Source organism: Microtus pennsylvanicus, chromosome 1, assembly GCF_037038515.1.
Source record: "Microtus pennsylvanicus isolate mMicPen1 chromosome 1, mMicPen1.hap1, whole genome shotgun sequence".
NCBI lineage: Eukaryota > Metazoa > Chordata > Mammalia > Rodentia > Cricetidae > Microtus > Microtus pennsylvanicus.
This window is the reverse complement of record NC_134579.1, coordinates 92,355,773-92,375,102: the sequence shown is the minus strand read 5'-3', so window position 1 is coordinate 92,375,102 and position 19,330 is coordinate 92,355,773. Positions and strand designations below refer to the sequence as shown.

General features: G+C 44.7%; 1 protein-coding gene across 2 annotated transcripts in view; it reads left to right on the top strand.

The window, feature by feature from the left end:
- Lmtk2 (lemur tyrosine kinase 2) overlaps positions 1–19,330 on the top strand; it is a 91,840-nt gene that overhangs the window by 48,901 nt on the left and 23,609 nt on the right. For both annotated transcript variants that reach the window (XM_075973491.1, XM_075973501.1), the window contains exons 7-8: positions 10,590–10,723; positions 18,972–19,056. In XM_075973491.1, the coding sequence (XP_075829606.1) occupies positions 10,590–10,723; positions 18,972–19,056 (219 nt within the window). The remainder of the gene's footprint in view (positions 1–10,589; positions 10,724–18,971; positions 19,057–19,330) is intronic.

Genomic DNA, 19,330 nt, shown 5'->3' with positions numbered 1-19,330 from the left:
AATCTATATCCTCCTCAATTTAGGGTGAGGCTTGTGAAGTGTTCTAACATTGTTGAAAGAGGTATATTAAAAGTCTACTGCCCTAGGACCTGGGGAGATAGCTTAGTAGATAAGAACATTTGCTGTCCAAGCATGAAAACCTGACTTCAAATCCCCTGTGCCAACATAAAAGTACAATCAATCTGGTGTTCCATGTCTTTAACACCATCACTATAGGAGGACAGAGACATAAGGATCCTGTGGCTCTCAGGCTACCAGACTAGATAAGAAATGTCAAGCTCCAGGTTCATTGAGAGACCCTGTTTCGTAGAAATAAGGTATACAGCAATAGAGGAGGGCTCCTGATATCCTCCTCTGGTCTATTTACATCTAGGTACACACACATGCACATACCACACACACAAAACTACAACATAATAGTTAAAAGAACCTTGCATGCTGGTTATGCATTTTCTTGATTTCTCCTGATAATTCTAGTGGTTTTCCTTTATACTTCTTGATGCCTTATGTGAGAGATATAGATACAGACTTGGTGTGACTTAAAAAACTTAACCTGTTTGTCATTGTGAAAGGGTTCTTTTGAAGACTAAAAGCATTGATAACAGTCGTGTAGTGGTGGCGCATACCTTTAATCCCAGCACTTGGGAGGCAGAGGCAGTCAGATCTCTGTGAGTTCTAGGCTAACCTGGTCTACAGAGCTAGTTCCAGGACAGCTAGTGCTATTATACAGAGAAACCCTGTCTCAACCCCCGCACCCCAAACAAAGCATTTATAACAGTAAAGCACTATAATAATAATCTGGTCAAAGTGACTTTCCTGTAGTTAGGACTTAACTTCTTTGGCCAGGTGTACCTCATTCATTCTTCTCTGCTTAAATGATTGCTAACCTGCAATGCTAATCTGGACCATGTGGTCTTTATGCTTATCCTAGTTAGTATAGTTTTTGGAAATTTCTTTCTACCCTTTTTTGGACCCTCCCCCCAATTTTATTTTACATCTCTGGGTGTTTTGTTTATGTCTGTGTGCACTGCATGTGTGCTCGGTGCCCATGGAGGCCTTGAGGGAAAGTGGATTCCCTAGAACTGTGTAGCACGAATAATAAAAGCCCAGAGTCAGATAGGGGGTTCAACCAGAAAACCAGAAAGTTCTAGTGGCTTAGCTTTGCCCTTCTAATCTTTAGGCAAGCTTTATTTATTAAAACATAAATAAAATATCACTATAGAACTGAAATTACAGATAGTTGTGAGTTGCAGTGGGACCTGGAGTAACTCTGGTCCTGAGAGAACAGGAAGCACCCTTCTGAGCCATGTCTCCAGCCCCCTTCTTTTGGATTTTTGATTAATATTGTTTCAGTTTCCCCTGTCAGTTTGAATTGCACTTCCTTTTCCTCTAGTTGAGTGTGACTAACAAGACTGAAGAGTTCAGGGCCAGTAAATGAACACCTGTACCTGCATTTGAGGGCTCATCAGAAACCTACTCTCTGGGGCTTCATGGGTAAAAGCATTTGCCCTGAGTGCATTAAGAACTGAGTTCAGTCCCTAGAACCATGTGAAGCTGTATGGTAGCATGTACTCTGTAACCCCGGTGTTCCTTCAGTGAATGGGAGGTAGAAACAGGAGAATCCAAAACTGACACCGATCAAGCACTGTCATTGCTTGGTGTGTTAGAGTGGTTAGTGTCATATCAGGATTAAGGCTGTTCAGATGAAGTGACATTCGTCCCCATGGGCCAGCTTTGTGCTCACTTTTGATCCTAGAAAACCTCCAGATTGGTTCTTCAGCAGATTGGGCCCTCACTGGGTTTAGAAGTCTGGCTACCCTAAGCTCAGTTTGTGCAGACTGTACTGTAGTAGGTGTCAGGTGGCCTCAGGAGCTAGGAGGCCTAGGGAGCTGAAAATGATGTCCACCTGCACAGACTACAGGGCTATCCCCTGGACTCAGTGGCCTCAATGTATGTGGAGCCCTGTTCCCTACATGCTTACTCATGGCTTTCTCAGAAACAGGCCATATTGAATGGAGGAATGTCATTCAAAGGTAGGAGCCACCCTCTGGTCCTAAACCTGGTCCTAAGCCACTGCAGCCACAAAAGACTGGCTGTCTCTATCTGCTCTTAGGTCGTAAGCCTGGATGGACACTAACCAAACAGCACTTGTGCTCGCTGAGAGCACCTCCTGCATAATCAAGGGAGAATATTTTTGCATCTAAGTAATTCATATACAGTTACCAGCATTGCTTTAAAACATTTGGAACACTTCTGAAAGCATGCGACAGCTCTGCCGAATGAGTTTGTGGCAGGTCCTCAATGGCCAGCTTATAATGCTTGATGGTGGCTGTACTTGGAACAGAACTTGAAAGATTACTGCAGGGTTTTATGTAACTTGCCCTAGCACCGTAGTGGATACAAGGCAGTGAGAGTGTTCCAGTTGAGGATTGCTCATCCACCAAAAATGTACTGAATGTGTGTGGAGCTCTGAGAGCTGTGCTTAGTGCTCAGGGAATTCAGCATGATAAGGCTGCCCTGCCAGTGTGCCTGCAGGTGACTCACCTGGCCTGTCAGTTCCAGGTGCACACATATGCATATGAAAACCAGAGGCTGACATAAAATGTATTCGTAAATCACTTCTCCACTTTTTTTTTTTTGTGGCCAAGGTCCCTCACTGGCCAGTGAACTCCAGGGATCTTTGTGTGCCCTGCCCCAACCCCTCCCTGATGTGCTGGAATCCCAGGCTCCTGGTTTTTATGTAGCTATTTGGGATCCAACTTCAGATCATCATGTGTACACAGCAGAGCACTTTACCAGCTGAGCCATTTCCTCAGCCCAGTAATTATTTTCACTTTCTTAAATGGATCTAACTGCTAATTAAATAAAGATTTAAGTGGCTAATGACAGTGCTGCTGAGACCCAAGTTGCTCAACCTCAGGTAAACATGGTGGTGTGCTGGGAGAAAATTTAAGATGAATAGCTTTTGTTTTATTTTTAAAGTTGTAATTTAATTTTATTGTGTGTATGTTGTATATGTTTGGGAGTGTGCACATGTGGTGGCATACATACATGTAGAAGTCAGAGGAGAACTTTCAGGAGTCAACTCTACCCTTCCACTGTGTAGATTCCAGGAGTCAAACTCAGACCATCAGGCTTGGTGTCAAGCACCTTTACCTAACAGACTATCTTGTCAGCCATCTTGGCAGTCCTACCTTTTTCCCCTAGAATGTTTGCTGTATTAGAGATGCAGCCAGGGATCTTGAACATGCAGGTAAGAGACCTGCCACTGAGCCACCCCAGAGAAGTGTAGAGATTCAGGTAAGAGACCTGCCACTGAGCCACCCCAGAGAAGTGTAGAGATTCAGGTAAGAGACCCGCCACTGAGCCACCCCAGAGAAGTGTAGAGATTCAGGTAAGAGACCTGCCACTGAGCCACCCCAGAGAAGTGTAGAGATTCAGGTAAGAGACCTGCCACTGAGCCACCCCAGAGAAGTGTAGAGATTCAGGTAAGAGACCTGCCACTGAGCCCCACCCAGAGAAGTGTAGAGATTCAGGTAAGAGACCTGCCACTGAGCCACCCCAGAGAAGTGTAGAGATTCAGGTAAGAGACCTGCCACTGAGCCACCCCAGAGAAGTGTAGAGATTCAGGTAAGAGACCTGCCACTGAGCCCCACCCAGAGAAGTGTAGAGATTCAGATTGGGATCTTTAAGAGAGGCTTCACCTGCAAGTGAAATTTACAGAGTGAGTAGATAGGTTTTCTTCAGGTGGGAAAGGCTGGCCCAGGCCTGGAAGCATGGTGACAGGTCAGGTAAATGGTAGTGCTGAAGGGGGCAAGACAGGCCGGACCTGCTGGGAGGAACACGTCCGGAGTAAGAAGGTAGGTTTATGAGCATGCTTGAGGCCAGGCTGGGAGCTGAGATGCTGAAGGGTAGAGTGCACGTCCTCACATTCGCTTGTGCTTTCACATCCCTTGCTGCCTCCAGAGCAGGGGTGCTGGGCATTTCAAGTGGTGCTCCTGAATGTCCGGCCAGGCCACTAAGACAGCAGGTGGATTTCAGTGTTGCTCAGGGTGACCTTGAACTTCCAATCCTTTTACCAACTCTCAGTGTTGGGATTACAGGCAAGCACCACTGCACACAGTTTATGCTGTGCTAGAGATGGAACTCAGGGCTTCCTACTTGCTAGGGGAGCACTGTCAACTCTTCAGAAAGTGGGTTTCTGAAGAGAGGTAGCACATTGCTCTGTGGGAGAGCAGCTGACCTAGCTAGACAAAGTTCAGGGCACTGTCATTGCTCTTAGACCTGGAGGTGGGCATAGGAAGGGGGGTCCCAGCCAGTGCCAGCCTCCTTTTGGGCATTGACTGGCCTTTGTTATTGATTTCATGTGTCTTTTTGACATCCCACCGAGCTGTCATTATCTCTGAGGAAGGACTCTGGAGATGTACCTTTCAAGAACAAAGACCATATTTAAGTGAGCTTTACAGTAATACAGATCCTCTGCTAGAAGTAAAATCAATAGCATTTACTATACAGTGGTGGAACTTTCCATAGAAAAAATCAGTTAGATGTTATTGGGATCATCCAGATGGTGTGCCAAAGTGATGGTTTGAATGAGATGTCTCTGTAGTCCTGGACACTTGGATGCTCTTCAGTTGGTGATGCTGTATGGAGAAGGTTGTGGCCTTAGTGGAAGAAGTATGTTATTAGAGGTGGGCTGGGAATTATAAAGCCTGTGCTATTCCCATTGTGCTCTCTCTGCCTATGCTTGTGGTTCAGGATCTGAGCCCTCAGCTTCTGCTTTCAGTGTCTAGTCCCTGCTGCCTGCTGGGTACATTGGCTCAGGCCTGTGATCCCAGCACTCAGGAGGCTGAGCCAAGAGGCTGCCTGCTTCTTACACACAGGAACTTCTAGGCCAGGCTGTGTTTCAAAGTGAGACTCTGTATAAAAAAATAAAAAGTGGGGCTGGAGAGATAGCTCAGTGGTTAAGAACACTTGCTGCTCTTCCAGAGGTCCTGAGTTCAATTCCCAGCAACCACATGGTGACTCACAACCGTCTGTAATGAGATTGGTGCCCAGCCCACTTCTGTAGTGCAAGTGGAAAAGAAAAAGAAAGGAAAATATTTCCCATGGGTATATATCTTTGACTATGTTTGATGTACAAAGTAACGAGGCCATAAATTTATAAGCCCAATAAAAATCTGAAATTATAGATTTACCCCTAAGTTCATCATTATTAGACTGTTAATGAAATGCTGGCATGGCTGGCATGGGAATGGGACTGGCTCAGCTTGAACTTGGAGCACATCATTTGGAGCTTCTCCAAAAATTTTCTGCCTTCTCCTGCTCATCAAACAGATATGTTAAACATATCTGTGTCCAGTATTGTTGTGGGGCTTAGGGACAGTAGGAAACAGGTGAAGACATAGCTGTGTTCACAGCTTTTTTTATTTTTATTTTTTTTATTCCGGAGACAGGGTTTCTCAGTGTAGCCCTGGCTGTCCAGGAACCTGCTCTGCAGACCAGGCTGGCTTCGAACTCACAAGAGATCCACCTGCCTCTGCCTCCCAAGTGCTGGGATTAAAGGCATGTGCTGCCACCATCCAGCCACAGCTTTCTTCTAGTCGAGTAAACAAAGAAAATGGTCATCTGCAAACAACAGTGTGCTGGGGGTTTTAAATGTGGACTTAAAAGGTTGGAACTGGGGGTTAGAGAAATGGCTAAGCAGTTAAGGACACTTGTTGCTTTTTCAGAGGAGCTGGGTTTAATCCCCTACACCCGCTTGGCTGCTCTCACAGCCCACTCTAACTCTATTTCCCTTTTCTAACATCCACAAGCAATGCACACCTGCAGTGCACAGACATACATGAAGGTAAAACATGCATGAGAATAAAATAATAATACAAATATTAAAGGCTAGGGCTTTGGATCAGCAATAGAGCATTTGCCAAGAATCCACCAGTGATGGGCTGGGGTGTAGCTCAGTGGTAGATCCCCTGTTTAGCATGAACAAGGCCTGGGTTCAGCTCACAGCCATAAAAACACAACAACGTTTATTTATTTTGTGTGGGGCAGGGTGGGGGAAGCACATGTGTGTCGTGGGGAAACCATCTTAGAGTGGGTTCTTTCTACCACGTGGGGTATGGGGATGGAGCTCAGGTTGCCAGGCATGGTATTAAGCACCTTTACCCAGTAAGCGATCATGCCGCCCCATGTAAAGGTTAGACTTGAAGGGAGAACGAGACCCCTTGGGTTTTTTGTTTGTTTGGTTTTGTTTTGGTTTTGCTAGCTTTTGGCAGAGCTGCTAGCAGTGGGGATGGCGCGGGGGGGGGGGGGGGCGTTCAGCAGCTGTAGATGAATAGTGGGTAGAGGTATGTTGGGGGCAGAGAGGCTCATGCAAGGAAGGAGGCCAGAAGATGCAAGAAGATGCAGCCATGAGAGGAAGGATGGCAGAAACAGGAAAGTAGCAAGAGCTGGCTAGGAGGAGGAGGAGCCAGAAAGGTTTGGGCTTTGTTGCTTTTCCCTGAGAGCTGATGGAGTAGTGGAGCTGGAAGAAGACTCGAGGAGATGGTGGCGAGGGCCACAACAAAGAGGCAGGAGATGTTAGGATGGCATCCAGATACAGGCCTCCGTGTGCTTCAGCTGGGGCACGCCCATTTCATTAAGGGTCGTGCTGGGACACACTTCAGTCAAGAAGGTAAGAGAAATTCAGGGTTATCCCTACCTGAATTCGAGGCCAGCCTGGGCTACATGAGATTTTGTCTCAAAACAAAGTTCTTTACGAATGACCCGTGTTTCAGTTATAAGGCTATTTACTGCTTCTGTTACATTGTGTTAACATTAAATTAAAATGTATTAAAAATTAATTCATTGTGCTCAGTGATCTGCCAAAACCCCGTATAAGGGGCCCCTGGACCTTTGTGTTGGAGTTTACCAGGGCCTTTGAGCACTCAGAATTCCAAGTCCTTGCAAGGTGCTTCTGTTCCTAGTGCTAGGTGTAGCTCTCTGTTGCCATCTAGTGTCCGTAAATTGTTGTTCTTGAGTTTCCTTACATTTTAAAACCTGAATAAAGGGAATTTAATTAAAAACACATTGAGGTTCTTGGTGAATTTTTTTTTAAATTTTTCCTTAAAGAATACACAGTAGTGATTGTCTATTCAGTAAGCACAATTAAAATATAAGTAAGACAAGCTGGGCCCTATGGGCATAGGCCTGTACTCTTAGCTACTCAGGAGTCTGAGTCAAGAGGATCACAAATTCAGGTTCAGCCTAGGCAACACAATGAAACATTGCCTCATAATAAAAAACCAAAAAAGGACTGGGAATGGAGTGCCCTGGGTTCAGTTCCCATGTCTCTGTTGCGCTCTCTGTCTTTCTGTCTCTGCACACACCTCCCCAAATATCTAAATATTCATTTGTCTGTTTTAGATAGACTGAATATTTTTAGAGCTTTTCTTGAGGTAAAAATTCTTTTACTGTAATTGAAAGCTATTGTTGACTGATTGGTTGGTTGATTGACTGATTGGTTGATTGATTTTGAGGCAGGGTCTCTTTCTATGTAACGCTGGCTATTCTGGGATTTGTGTAGGCCAGGCCTGTCTTGAATTCACCAAGATCCTGCCTTTACCTCCCAAGTGCTGAGACTAAAAAGGTGTCCACCATGTGCCTCCAGTTGTTTGCTGTTTTAAACTGGTGTCAGGAGAGGTCCAGAGTACTTCAGGACCATAGACCTAACTGTGAGTCCTGTACACACCACCCGCGTCTTCCTCAGGAGGGATGAGGAAGATCCCTTCCTTAGGGATCTTGAGAGTCACTCAGGGATGTCACCTGGGAAAGGCAATTTAAGAATAGGAGTGGCCGTGGACATACTTCAGGTGATCTTGAAAAACAACTCCATTTCACAGCCACAGTCATTTTGTAAACTTTTCACCAAGAGCTGCTGCTTGCTTTGCAAATTGGCAAGAGGGAGCATAATTATGTGAAAGTAGATTTTTCTTCTCTCTTCCCCACTTCCCCCTCTCCCCAAAGAAACAGGGTTTCTCTGTCTAACCCTGACTGTCCTGGAACTTGATCTGTAGACTAGGCTGGTCTTGAACTTCTGAGTGCTGGGATTAAAGGCATGCACCACTACTGCCTGGCCAGTAGGTTTTTCTTTATTTGGGTATGCTGCAGCAATGAGGCTAAGGAAAAAAAAAAGCCATTTGATTGGAAGCTCCAGTGCATTTAAATGCTATTTCTATATTTTGTTTTTATAAGGGCTGTCTTAGGGAAAGCCCATTTGCCTATAGTCCTGGAGTTTCCTGCTAGAACTTCTCAGAATTAGTTTGTTATTCAAATCTTTCATCATGCCCCCAATTCGCACAGCTGGAAAGAGCCTAGCCTTTATGAAGAGCTGTTTGTATTAGGGTGAGGAATTCTAGCAGGAACAAAGGGAGAAAGTTTTCTGTGTTTGGTATGAGTGTGCATGTCAGGGTATGAGTGTGTATGGCAGGGTATGAGTGTGCTTGGCAGTGCTGATGGTGATCAGTGGTGCTGCCTGTGCGTGATATTGGTGATCTGGTTGTGTGCTTGGATGTGCATGGTGGTGCTGGGTGACTGGAGGTGAATGTGGTATGTGGGTGTGCATGCTAATATTGGATGGTTGGAAGTGCACCGTGATGGTGGTGACTGAGTGTCCATAGTATACTGGAGAGGCTGCTGCTTCCTTGTAAAGCTAATGTGACCTGTGTGGTTGGGATTCGGGATTCCACAGGTGTGTGTGATGGACCTTAAGTTAGCTCACATTTATTTTTGTAGAATAAATTGATTTCATCTGCATATTGGTTTAGTTTACTTGTTAGCTGACTAGAATTTTCTTGGCTAGATAGTATACTAAAAAAATGTAAGCATAGTTTATTGGAACAAAATTTTTTTCTCTCTCTTTCTTCTATCCTTCCTTCCTTTTTTCTTTCCTTCAGTAGGGTTTCATGTATTCCAGGCTGGCTTGAAGTCATTTTTGTAACTAAGAGTGACCTCCAATTCCTCATCCTCTTGCTTCTTCCTTTCAAGTATGAGAGACAGGCATTATCTTGAGCAAATTTCTTAATTCTCCTAAGCAGCAGTTCTGTGTCTGCAGACTGCCTGAAGTTTAAAGTATGCACCATGGGTAGCAGTTATAAAGCCTCCTGCTGTAGATCCCTAACACTAGGAATAGAAACAAATGCAGGTCCTGGGCGGGGCCTAAATGCTGCGTTATTGTGTACCAAGAATTAAACATGGACAGCCGTCTGTGGAGGAATATTAAGTTTGAAAATTTTATCTTGGGTGGAGTCTGACAAATTCACGTCTTCAGTAAGTTACACGAAAGTTGGCCGAGGAGAACTTCTGAGTCTTGAGTCGGATTTAAAGAAAACTGAAAGTTCTTTTTTTTTTTTTTTTTTTTTTTGGTTTTTCGAGACAGGGTTTCTCTGTGGCTTTGGAGCCTGTCCTGGAACTAGCTCTTGTAGACCAGGCTGGTCTCGAACTCACAGAGATCCGCCTGCCTCTGCCTCCCGAGTTCTTGAGTTGTTTTCTACTTTACTAGCAGATCATAAAAGTCTTCAGTTTGGGGGTTGGGGAGATGGTGCAGTTGGTGAAATGCTTACCATATAAATATGAATACCTGGTTTCAATTACCAAAACCCAAGTAAGAAAAGCCAGGACAGTGGTGTTTGTTTGTAGTCTCAGCCCTGAAGAGAAAGACAGGAGGATCCCTGGAACTAGCCAGCCAGTCAGGCCTGGTAAGCAAGCTCCAGACCAGTAGGAGACACCGCCCCAAAACTAAGGTAGGGAGTGATGGAGGAATGTACCAGGACTGACCTCTGTCCTCCAAATATGTATACACTCTTAAACGTGGATGTACACATTCCTCTCCCCAGAAAGCTTTCGCTTGGATTAGATCACTTCAATAGCTGTCTGTTCTTGTGTAAGGAGAATATAATGTATTATTTCCTCACACCTACACCCCTTAGACAGGTAGCCCAGAGCACTCATGGGAGTAGCTGGGGTGCTGAATGCCAGTATGTCTGGCTAGGGTTTCTCTTCCTAGGCTTATTGAATTGAACTGGTGAGTGTCTACAAGTGGCTGGAATGTTCTTTCCCATTTTGGTCTCTGGGGAAGGAAGCTGGGTGAGACCTGATTGTTGCTAGCACTCAGTGACTTTCATCACCTCTTCCACCTCTTTTTCCTTTTTCAGCCTCTACTCCATGGCTCACTCAAGCATAAATGGTGGCCGTGGAACCTCGTGATAAAGCACTTACCAATCACGTGTATCCTAGAAATGAAAGTTAGGTGGTGTGAATAGCACACTTTAGCTCTCCACATCACCTCTTTGTAACCTGGAGGTTCCTAGCTATCTTCACCACACTTAATTTAATTGTGCATCGTTATACAACTATATTCCATTTACTATTTTGTCCTGTATGTGTTTGTATAATAACTAATGAGAATGATTCTTAAAGTAAAATAACATATACTTTGGGTTGGTTGGAATTACCTTTAAGTCATTTATTAAGTCATCCTAATAGTTGAGATCAACTGCAGTGCTTGTCTAGGTGCTGCACTTGTCACTCACGTGGGCTGGTTTTCGCAGGGCGACCTGAAGGCTTACCTGCGCAATGAGCAAGAGCATGTGCGGGGAGATTCACAGACCATGCTGCTGCAGAGGATGGCGTGTGAGATTGCTGCAGGGTTGGCAGCCATGCACAAGCTGCACTTCCTGCACAGGTAGGTCTGCCTGGGCACAGGCACACTCTTCACATTGCTGTTCTTACAGCTAACTGAAGAGGTTGTGAGGTTTGGGGAGAGGGGCTGGAGATGGGATGCAGCTTAGTTGGTAGACTGCTAACATTCCTACAAGTGGACATGATAAACTGGGCATAGTAATGCACATATATAATCCCAACACTCAGAAGGCAGGAGCATCAAAAAGAAATTCAAGGACATCCTCAACTACATAGTGAGTTTGAGACCAACCTGTGATACATCAGACTCTATCTCAAAAACACCAAATCAAAAAACAAAGGCAAGAATGGAGGAAGGAAGGAAGAAACCAAAGAGATGAGGCTGTGGCATGAGCTCTCTGCTTAAAGAAGTATTGATAAATAAAAGCAGAGGTGGACTTCACTTAAACCAACACCAGGGAGTAGCATGAATGTGGTCTGAGTCTAGAAAATAAGCAGTGTGAGAAGTCTGCAAGCCTCAGGGTAGGGAGTGAGTGTACCTGGCTCCCTCCTGGCATCTGACTGCTTTAGGCTTCTGGTTATACCCACGAGATCTCCTTATGTGTCTGTTCGCAGTCCTAAGGAAGCACTCACTATAGGTTAGCAGTACCACTTTGCACTAGGTGGTGGCTTTGGTTTCTGGCTGGTGAACAGGCTGTCTTAAAAGTGTCAGAACTGAGTCTGAAGAGGCCGCTTCCTGTTTGTACACCATAGGCTTCCTTTTGTCCTAGCACAGGTGACTGGTCCTGCTTTTATTCTCCTTTTGCCTTTAGGCTTTTGAGCCCCAATTTTTTAAAATAGATTTATTTTTTTATTTGTGTGTATGTAGAGTCAATAACTCCTGCCAGAAGGAGGGAGTCAGATTCCTTCTTGATCACTCCATTTTGAGTGAGAATGCCTTTGAGGTAGGAGCTCTTCCAAGCTGGCATTTTCTCAACCAGGCTGAAAGCCCATGGTCCCCAGTGATTCTCCTGTCTCCACCTCCCCTCAAAGCTGGGGCTACAGGTGTGAGTGGGGTACTGGGATTGAGATCATAGTTCCATCCCTCTAGCTTAGTACACACGAGCCATCTTTGCAGCCGAATGTTTGTGGATACAGTGTTACTTTCCTCTTCTGTCCCCAGTGGGCACCCACACATATGTGATCCACACACATATACACAGTTTTATAAACAATAAATCTTGCCAGGCATGATGGCACATGCCTTTAATCCCAGCTCTTGGGGAGGCAGAGGCAGGTACATCTCTGTGAGTTCTAGGACAGCCAAGATACACAGAGAAACCCTGTCTCAAGAAACAAAAAATAAAAAAATGTATATTTTTTAAAACTTTTAAATAAAAAAAACAAGTTTAAGAATAATTTATTTTTAGTATAAGTCCTTTTATTTATTTATTCATTTATGAGAAAACATCTGGTTGTATTTGGGGAATATGGTGAGCAATTAAAGGGTTGTTTCTTTTAGATGCTCATTACTTCAGGATTGACAGAAAAGGGAAGTGGTTAGCTTTTTCCTCCACATCTGTTTCTTGATTGACTTGCAGTGGTAAACAAATTATTTTGATAAAGTATTTCTAAATTGTGCAAGGTGAGAGGAGAGAAGGCACGTTGGCTAACTGTGCAGAGGACCAACTCAGTTCCCAGCACCAACGGCAGGCAGCTCATCAACACCTGTAACATTACCTTCAGAGAATCCAGTGCCCTCTTCTGGCCTCAATGGCAGCTTCACACACATAGACACACACACAGACATAATTAGAACATGTCTCAGGGATGGCTAGAAAGTGTGCTTTAAACCTGTTCACCATCGTGGTGGCTTTTTTTTTTTTTAAAGATTTATTTATTTATTATGTATACAGTATTCTCAGTGCTCTGCCTGCAGGCCAGAAAAGGGCACCAGATCTCATTACAGATAGTTGTGAGCCACCATGTGGTGGCTGGGAATTGAACTCAGGACCTTTGGGAGAGCAGGCGGTGCTCTTAACCTCTGAGCCATCTCTCCAGCCTTTTTTTTTTTTTTTTTCAAGACAGGGTTTTGTTGTAGCTTTGGAGCCTGTCCTAGAACTAGCTCTTGTAGCTGGCCTCAGACTCACAGACATCCCTCTGCCTCTGCCTCCCAAGAGCTGGAATTAAAGGCGTGCGCCACCACCGCCCAGCTCACCACCATGTTCTTAAAGATGACAAAGCTGTCATGGCCAGTAGTGTTTTCCCATGCTTCCTCAAAGAAAAGTCTTAAGAGACTTGAAAACAAAGATAAATCATATGATTTGGATGATATTCAAGAACAAAGGCCCACGGTACAGAAGAGCCCTGGAACCATTGACAGCTGTTACATTCTGCTTTTTAAAGTAATTGCTTTGGACTAGGTAGGTGATACATAGCTTGGTTGGTAAAGAGCTTACAGGACCAAGTTTGACTTGTAGTTTTTATTTCTTTAATTTATTGTCCAAAAGATTTATCTTTTTATTTTTTTGTAATGTGTATGAGTGTTTACCTGTGTGTATGTAAGCATACCACACACGTGCATTGGCTTCAGAGTTCAGAGAGGGCATTCATTAGGTGCCTGGAACTACAGTTACAGACAGTTGTGAGCCACCATATCAATGTTGGAAAGATTTGCAACAGCAGCAAGTACTTTTTATCCACTGACCCACCTTTCCAGTCCCAGTCCATGATCTTATTATTTTTTTCTTTTTTTAAAAAAGCGAGTGTGAGCTGGGCAGTGGTGACATGCACCTTTAATCCTAGCACTAGAGGCAGATGCTGGTGGATCTGAGTTCAAGGCCAGCCTGATCTGCAGAGTGAGTTCCAGGACAGTCAGGACTGTTACAATTACATAGAGAAACTCTGTCTCGACAAACCAAACCAAACAAAAGCCAGTGTGGCATTGCAAACTTGTAATCCCAGTACTGGGCAGGCAGATGTGTGTGGGGGAGTGGCATTGTAAGACATTGTCTGAGGAACAGCTCCTGAGGTCATCCTCTGGCCTCCACACACATGTGATGCATAACTACACACTCAGGTGCCTATGTACACACCACACACATGCACGCTCACACACACACACACACAGGCTGTGTAGTATAGTCTCGTGTGGGGCAAACTTCTGTTCTTTATAAATTCTTCTTGTGTAGGTAGCCTTCCATATGGCATTATTTTAAAACTGAGATTTAGAATATTGGTTGACTCAGAGGACTTGGTTGAAATAGATCAGTCCACCTGTCTAACCCGAAGTTGTCCTTATGTTGGAAAATGATCTAGTAAATCACCCTAGTTAAAATTTGTTTTTACATAATGTTTAAAAAAGAACCTTATCTCAGGGTCTCAGACAACCTGCGTTCCAGAGGTGGCATGCACAGCATTGCTGAAGGCCGTGTGAACAGCACATGCTGCTGTTGCCTTCCCACAGGTGACCCCGTACCTAGGGTCCCCTGCCCTCCACTTTCAAGGTCTCCTGAGCAGCGAGGTACTACCGGGTTACTTTGGTGGGCAGTGTATGTGCTCAAGCTGGCTAAGTAACTGACTTATTAAGCAACAGGAACGTCCACACAGGAGATGATAGCAAACCAGAGAGCCCTTTCTGGACTGGACTAGTTTTTTGGTGGTTGGTTTTGTGTGTGTGTGTGTGTGTCTGTCTGTCTGTCTTTGTGCGCGCACACGCGCATGTGTGTGTTTTGCTTTTTCTTTCTCTCCCTTCCTTTTTTTAAGACAGGGTCTCATTGTGTAGTCCTGGGTGACCTGGAACTCACATAGATCTTCTGCCTCGCCAGCTGATTAAAGATGTACACCACCACACCAGCTAAAAAGATTCTTTAAAAGAAAAACAAAAAACATATGTACCCAGTGGTCAGCAGGCCAAGGCAAGAGAATTACAAATTAAAGGCTAGCCTGGGCCTTTAATTGAGACCCTGCCTCAAACAGACAAACAAAATAATTATCCCAGTATTACTTGAAGTGTTGGCAAATGGGAGAGACAGACATTCTCAAGGGAGCTAGTGTAAGCTCCAACTGTACTGTTGAATGTTACAGTGATGGCTGAGGATGACTAGGCTGGTTTACAGGAAGAATGTCTGTACTGTGATATCTTAAGTATGAAAGTTCAATTTAGTAGTCATAACAGTGTATACTCTTCTTTGTATATTTGTTTTGGTGTACACACTTTGTAGAAAGACTGTACCTTCCAGTTTGTTAATCTGTACCACCTGGAAGGGTAGAGGGAACAGAGGAAGACTTAAGAAACAAAACAAACTTTATACTTCAGGAGGGCACAGAAGGAGCCCAGCACCCTTACTGCCCAGTTAATGTGGCATGTTTGTGTAGCTCAGTTGGTACAACACTGGCCTGGTACACTCCAGGCCTTGGATTTATCCCAAACCCCAAGTAAACTAGGTATGGATATGCATGTCTGGAATTCTGAGGTTTGGGAGGTGGAGGCAGATAAAGCTACTTAGAAAGTTTGAGGCCTTTCTAGACCACATGAGACTCAGTAAATCGAGGCACACACCATCTACTGGTATGCCTGTGTCTTACAAGTTAACAGCCTCACTTGGGGCATATACAGCACCAAATGCTACATCTTTCTAGGCTGGGTCAGGACAGCATTCCAGGTGGAAAGTGCAAGCTCCCTTCTTAACTAGCACTTGGGCCACTGATTACAAATGTGCACACAGAAAATATACCAGTTTTCTTTGATCATGATCCAGTGTGACTTCTAGTCTAGACCTGGCTCTGGGAAGGTTGTCTCTTGATAGTTAATCCTGAGGATACCGCACTTTAGTAAAAGTGCTGGTTATGGTGCAGGTCCTAGGTACCAGGACCTGAGGGAACAGGCCAGAAACCTCAGGGTTCCTCTCAGAAGTAAAGTCTCAGCTCATCCCAGGGAGGCCCAGCAGATATGCACTGGTTCCTAGGATATGCCCATTCTCAGCTCATCCCTGGTATGCTGCCTGCTGTCTTTTGTTTAGGGGTAAGAAAGTGGGGCCCCCGAGTGATTCTAGCATACATTTGGTGGTGAGAACCATCAAAGCCTTCCCTAGAGATAGATAGTTCCTTAAAAACTCAGGTTGGCCTTGGTTTTAGGTAACATTTTTAGTTTTGTTAAGGTTTGGCTCAGTTTGTGTTTTGTCGGTGCTGAGAATGGGATTCAGTGCCTCCTGTATGCTCTGTATGCTACTGAGCTATTTCTCTAGCGCCTACTGAGGCACTCTTTATAACTGAGCCATGCCCGCAACCTAACCTGGGTGTTAGATAGACATTGCAAAAGCATCCTTCTTTCCCTGTGTGTTGAGGTTTGGCCACCATTCTGGAGTCCACTAGGAAGTTTTATTCCCTGGGCTTAGACTCTGAACTGGGTGGGAATGGAGTACGGCCCCTAGTACTTATCTCTGCTGTCATACTCCTTCAGGGTCAGAGCTCTGGAAAAGTTGGTGTCTAGTAACCAGAGACTACTTATTTGAGTATTCCATCTAGTTTTGCAGTAGTGTACAATGTGAGACTAAGCTAGAGTCTGTAGAGACCCATTAGAGTCCTGGCTGTCCGGCTTAGCCTTGATGTTGGACGAGCCCAAGGAAAAAGCCACCCAGGAGTCCTTATCCCATCCCATTACCAGTCCCAAAAAGTCCTGTAGGCACTGTCCTCTATGTCTAGTCAGAATTTCACAGTGGAAAAATTCTGCATTCCCAGAGCCCAGTGGGTGGCTGGTATGTGGTAGGTACCCAGTAATGTGGTATTGCTCAGCCAGCAAGGATGGGCCTCATAAGCAGGAAAAAGACCATTAACACTCTAGGAAAGCTTGTGCCCTACCCACTACTCATCCCCCCAGGTTTCTTTTCTTTTTTTTTTTTTTTTTTTTGAGACAGGGTTTCTCTGTGGTTTTGGAGCCTGTCCTGGAACTAGCTCTTGTAAACCAGGCTGGTCTCGAACTCACAGAGATCCACCTGCCTCTGCCTCCCAAGTGCTGGGATTAAAGGCGAGCGCCACCACCGCCCGTCCGTCCCCCCGCCCCCAGGTTTCTTGATATAATGCAGACACATCTGAGTTCCACAGCGTGATGGACATGGCCCTTCAGGGCCTCAGTGTTTGTGGCTGCTGCAGTCAGGTAGTCAGGGGGACAGAGAGGGTCCGCTGGGTGGTTAATTCTCCTCTCCTCAGCTTGATTTGCCCCTTCTGAGTGTATTTCTTCTGTAGAGTTAGAGATCTGTTTTACCCAGAAACACGGTTACCAAGATTGAATAGATAGCAGAAGCAAAACTCCCGGAAGAGTATTCGATGACTTTCAGGCGACTGGCTCCTGTCTCACTCTCTCATCAAGAGCTTGGTCACTCTGCTCCCTGTAGATAGAAACTTGCCATGGGTTAATTTGGAGCTGGCCTTGGTCATCTTCAGCTATCTGCACTAGAGAATCCTTCTACATGTGGGCAGACTGATGTGTAGCTACCCAGATTAAAAACAAATGGTGATAAAATGTGACTTAGAACCCTTGGGCCTGCTGCCAAGTGGAATGACCAGCCAGTGCCTTCTGAGAGCCAGGCAGGGCTGGAGCTTGGGCAGCCTCGTCACCAGACCTGTTTTTCAGCCTGAAGGAGAATGCTGGCTACAATTGTGTTTCCTGACCTGAGCAGTCTTGACGTCAGGTTGCACACTAGCACCTTGTGTTTTTTCTGTTCCATAGCTCTGCACATTAATGGTGCAGAGACTACTTAGTGTTAGCATTTTAGGCCGATTACATCATTGCCTTGAATCTAGATAGCAGTCCTAACATTTAAAAACATTCTGTGCACATTTTTATTGTACTTCTGTAATCCCCTGTTTCTGTACACACAATAAACCAAATTAAAAAAAAATAAGATTGTAGGTTTCTATTTTGTTAATGATAACGAAGTCAGAAAGTGTCCAAGGTTTTACCAAAGGCTGGAAAGCTTTGCAATAGAGCGCCATGCAAATCACCACACATGAGCAGCATACAGAACCACTTAGTGCAACCAAATCAGCATTCCACTGAGAGTGCCCATTGAGACCCAACAGTGCAAGGGCCAGTGTTGCTACCATCCGCTGCTGCCCCTTGTAGCTGTTGATGGTGAGAGTGTGAAACACTTCACCTGCTAGCAAAGTTACTTCCAGCCTCTGCTCACTAGTGGGTACTGTGAGAAATAAATGAGAAAACTGAGTCACTTAGGGAAAAGGAGGTCTTAGAGAAACACCTGGGTAGCGAGAGCTTTGTAGCCGCATTGGACAACTCACAACCACCTGTAACTCCATCTCTAGGGGATCAAACACCCACTTCTGACCTCTGAGCATCTGAACTCATGTGCACTAACCCGCACACAGATAGACACTCATATGCATAATTTAAAAATAATAATATAAGTAAAATATTTTAAAGTTTTTTGAAAATCAAAAACAACAAAAAAGAAGGGGAAGTTTTTTACTTATTGAAGTATGTCTTTTGTTTGATATGTGTGTACAGGTTAGAAAACAATCTCCTATGTTGTTTTTCTTGTCCATTTTATTGGAGACAGTGTCTTTTGCTAGCCTGGAACTTGTTAAGTAGGCTAGACTGGCCTCCTGTCTCTGCCTCCCCAGCTTTGGGTTTGCAAGTGTATGCCACCATGTCCAGCCTTTTTACGTGAGCTCCAGCGACTAAACACAAATCCTTAGGATTGCAAGACAAGCATATTAGGTACTGAGCCATCTTCCCACCCTTCAAAGTACCAGTTTTATAAAAGTGAACTTGTTCTTGAAGTGAACACTGTCTGTAAATTGTACATCATGACTGTACTCTTCTCTTTCCTTCAGGAAGGTAAAGAAAAGAGACAGAGTTCTTGGAGAGGGCCCAGCGCCAGCGCCTACGTAACTTTGAAAAGTGAGGGCACGTGGGGTGGGGGCACACAGTGGCTTTTGAACCTCTGGAGTTGCACCTTTATTAACAGATTAAGAGACTGTTCCTACCCTCAGATTGTAAAGAAAATTCAGGCAATTTCAATATTCTAAAGTTCTTTCTGAGAACTGTGATCCAGGCCACTGATGTAGGTATGTTCATACTTAACCAGTGATCTTAGTTATGTGTCTAAAATGCAGTTAGGAATGTGCTGTTTAACTTAAACTATTACAAAAATCAGAGCACTAATTACTAAGCAGAGAGCTGAAGACACGCTGGTTTCTAAAGGAAGCCTCTAACCTGCGGCAGTTCTGTGAGGTGAGGTCCAGGCTGCAGATCCTGTTTGTTCTTATGCTGGCCTTACTCCTTCCATTTGCAGTGATCTGGCCCTACGGAATTGTTTTCTCACCTCCGACTTAAATGTCAAAGTGGGCGACTATGGAATAGGATTCAGCAGATACAAGGTAAGCAAAGCTCTGCCTCCATCCCCTTAACCTGCTTAGTGTCAGCCATGGACACTAAGTTGAAAAATGCTACTCATGCTTGAAGAAAGGGTGAGAGTCAGTCTTCATGACAGCAGGGTCTGTCACAGGCCTTTGAATGGTACCGTTGACTTCTGTTTTTTTCTCAGTCAGTGGCTTTGTGACAAGGTTTTATGACAGCTTTTGAAAGACTCTGAGGTTTAAAGACAATTTACCGATGTCAGTTCTTTCTTTCTACCATGTGGGTTCCCAGGAC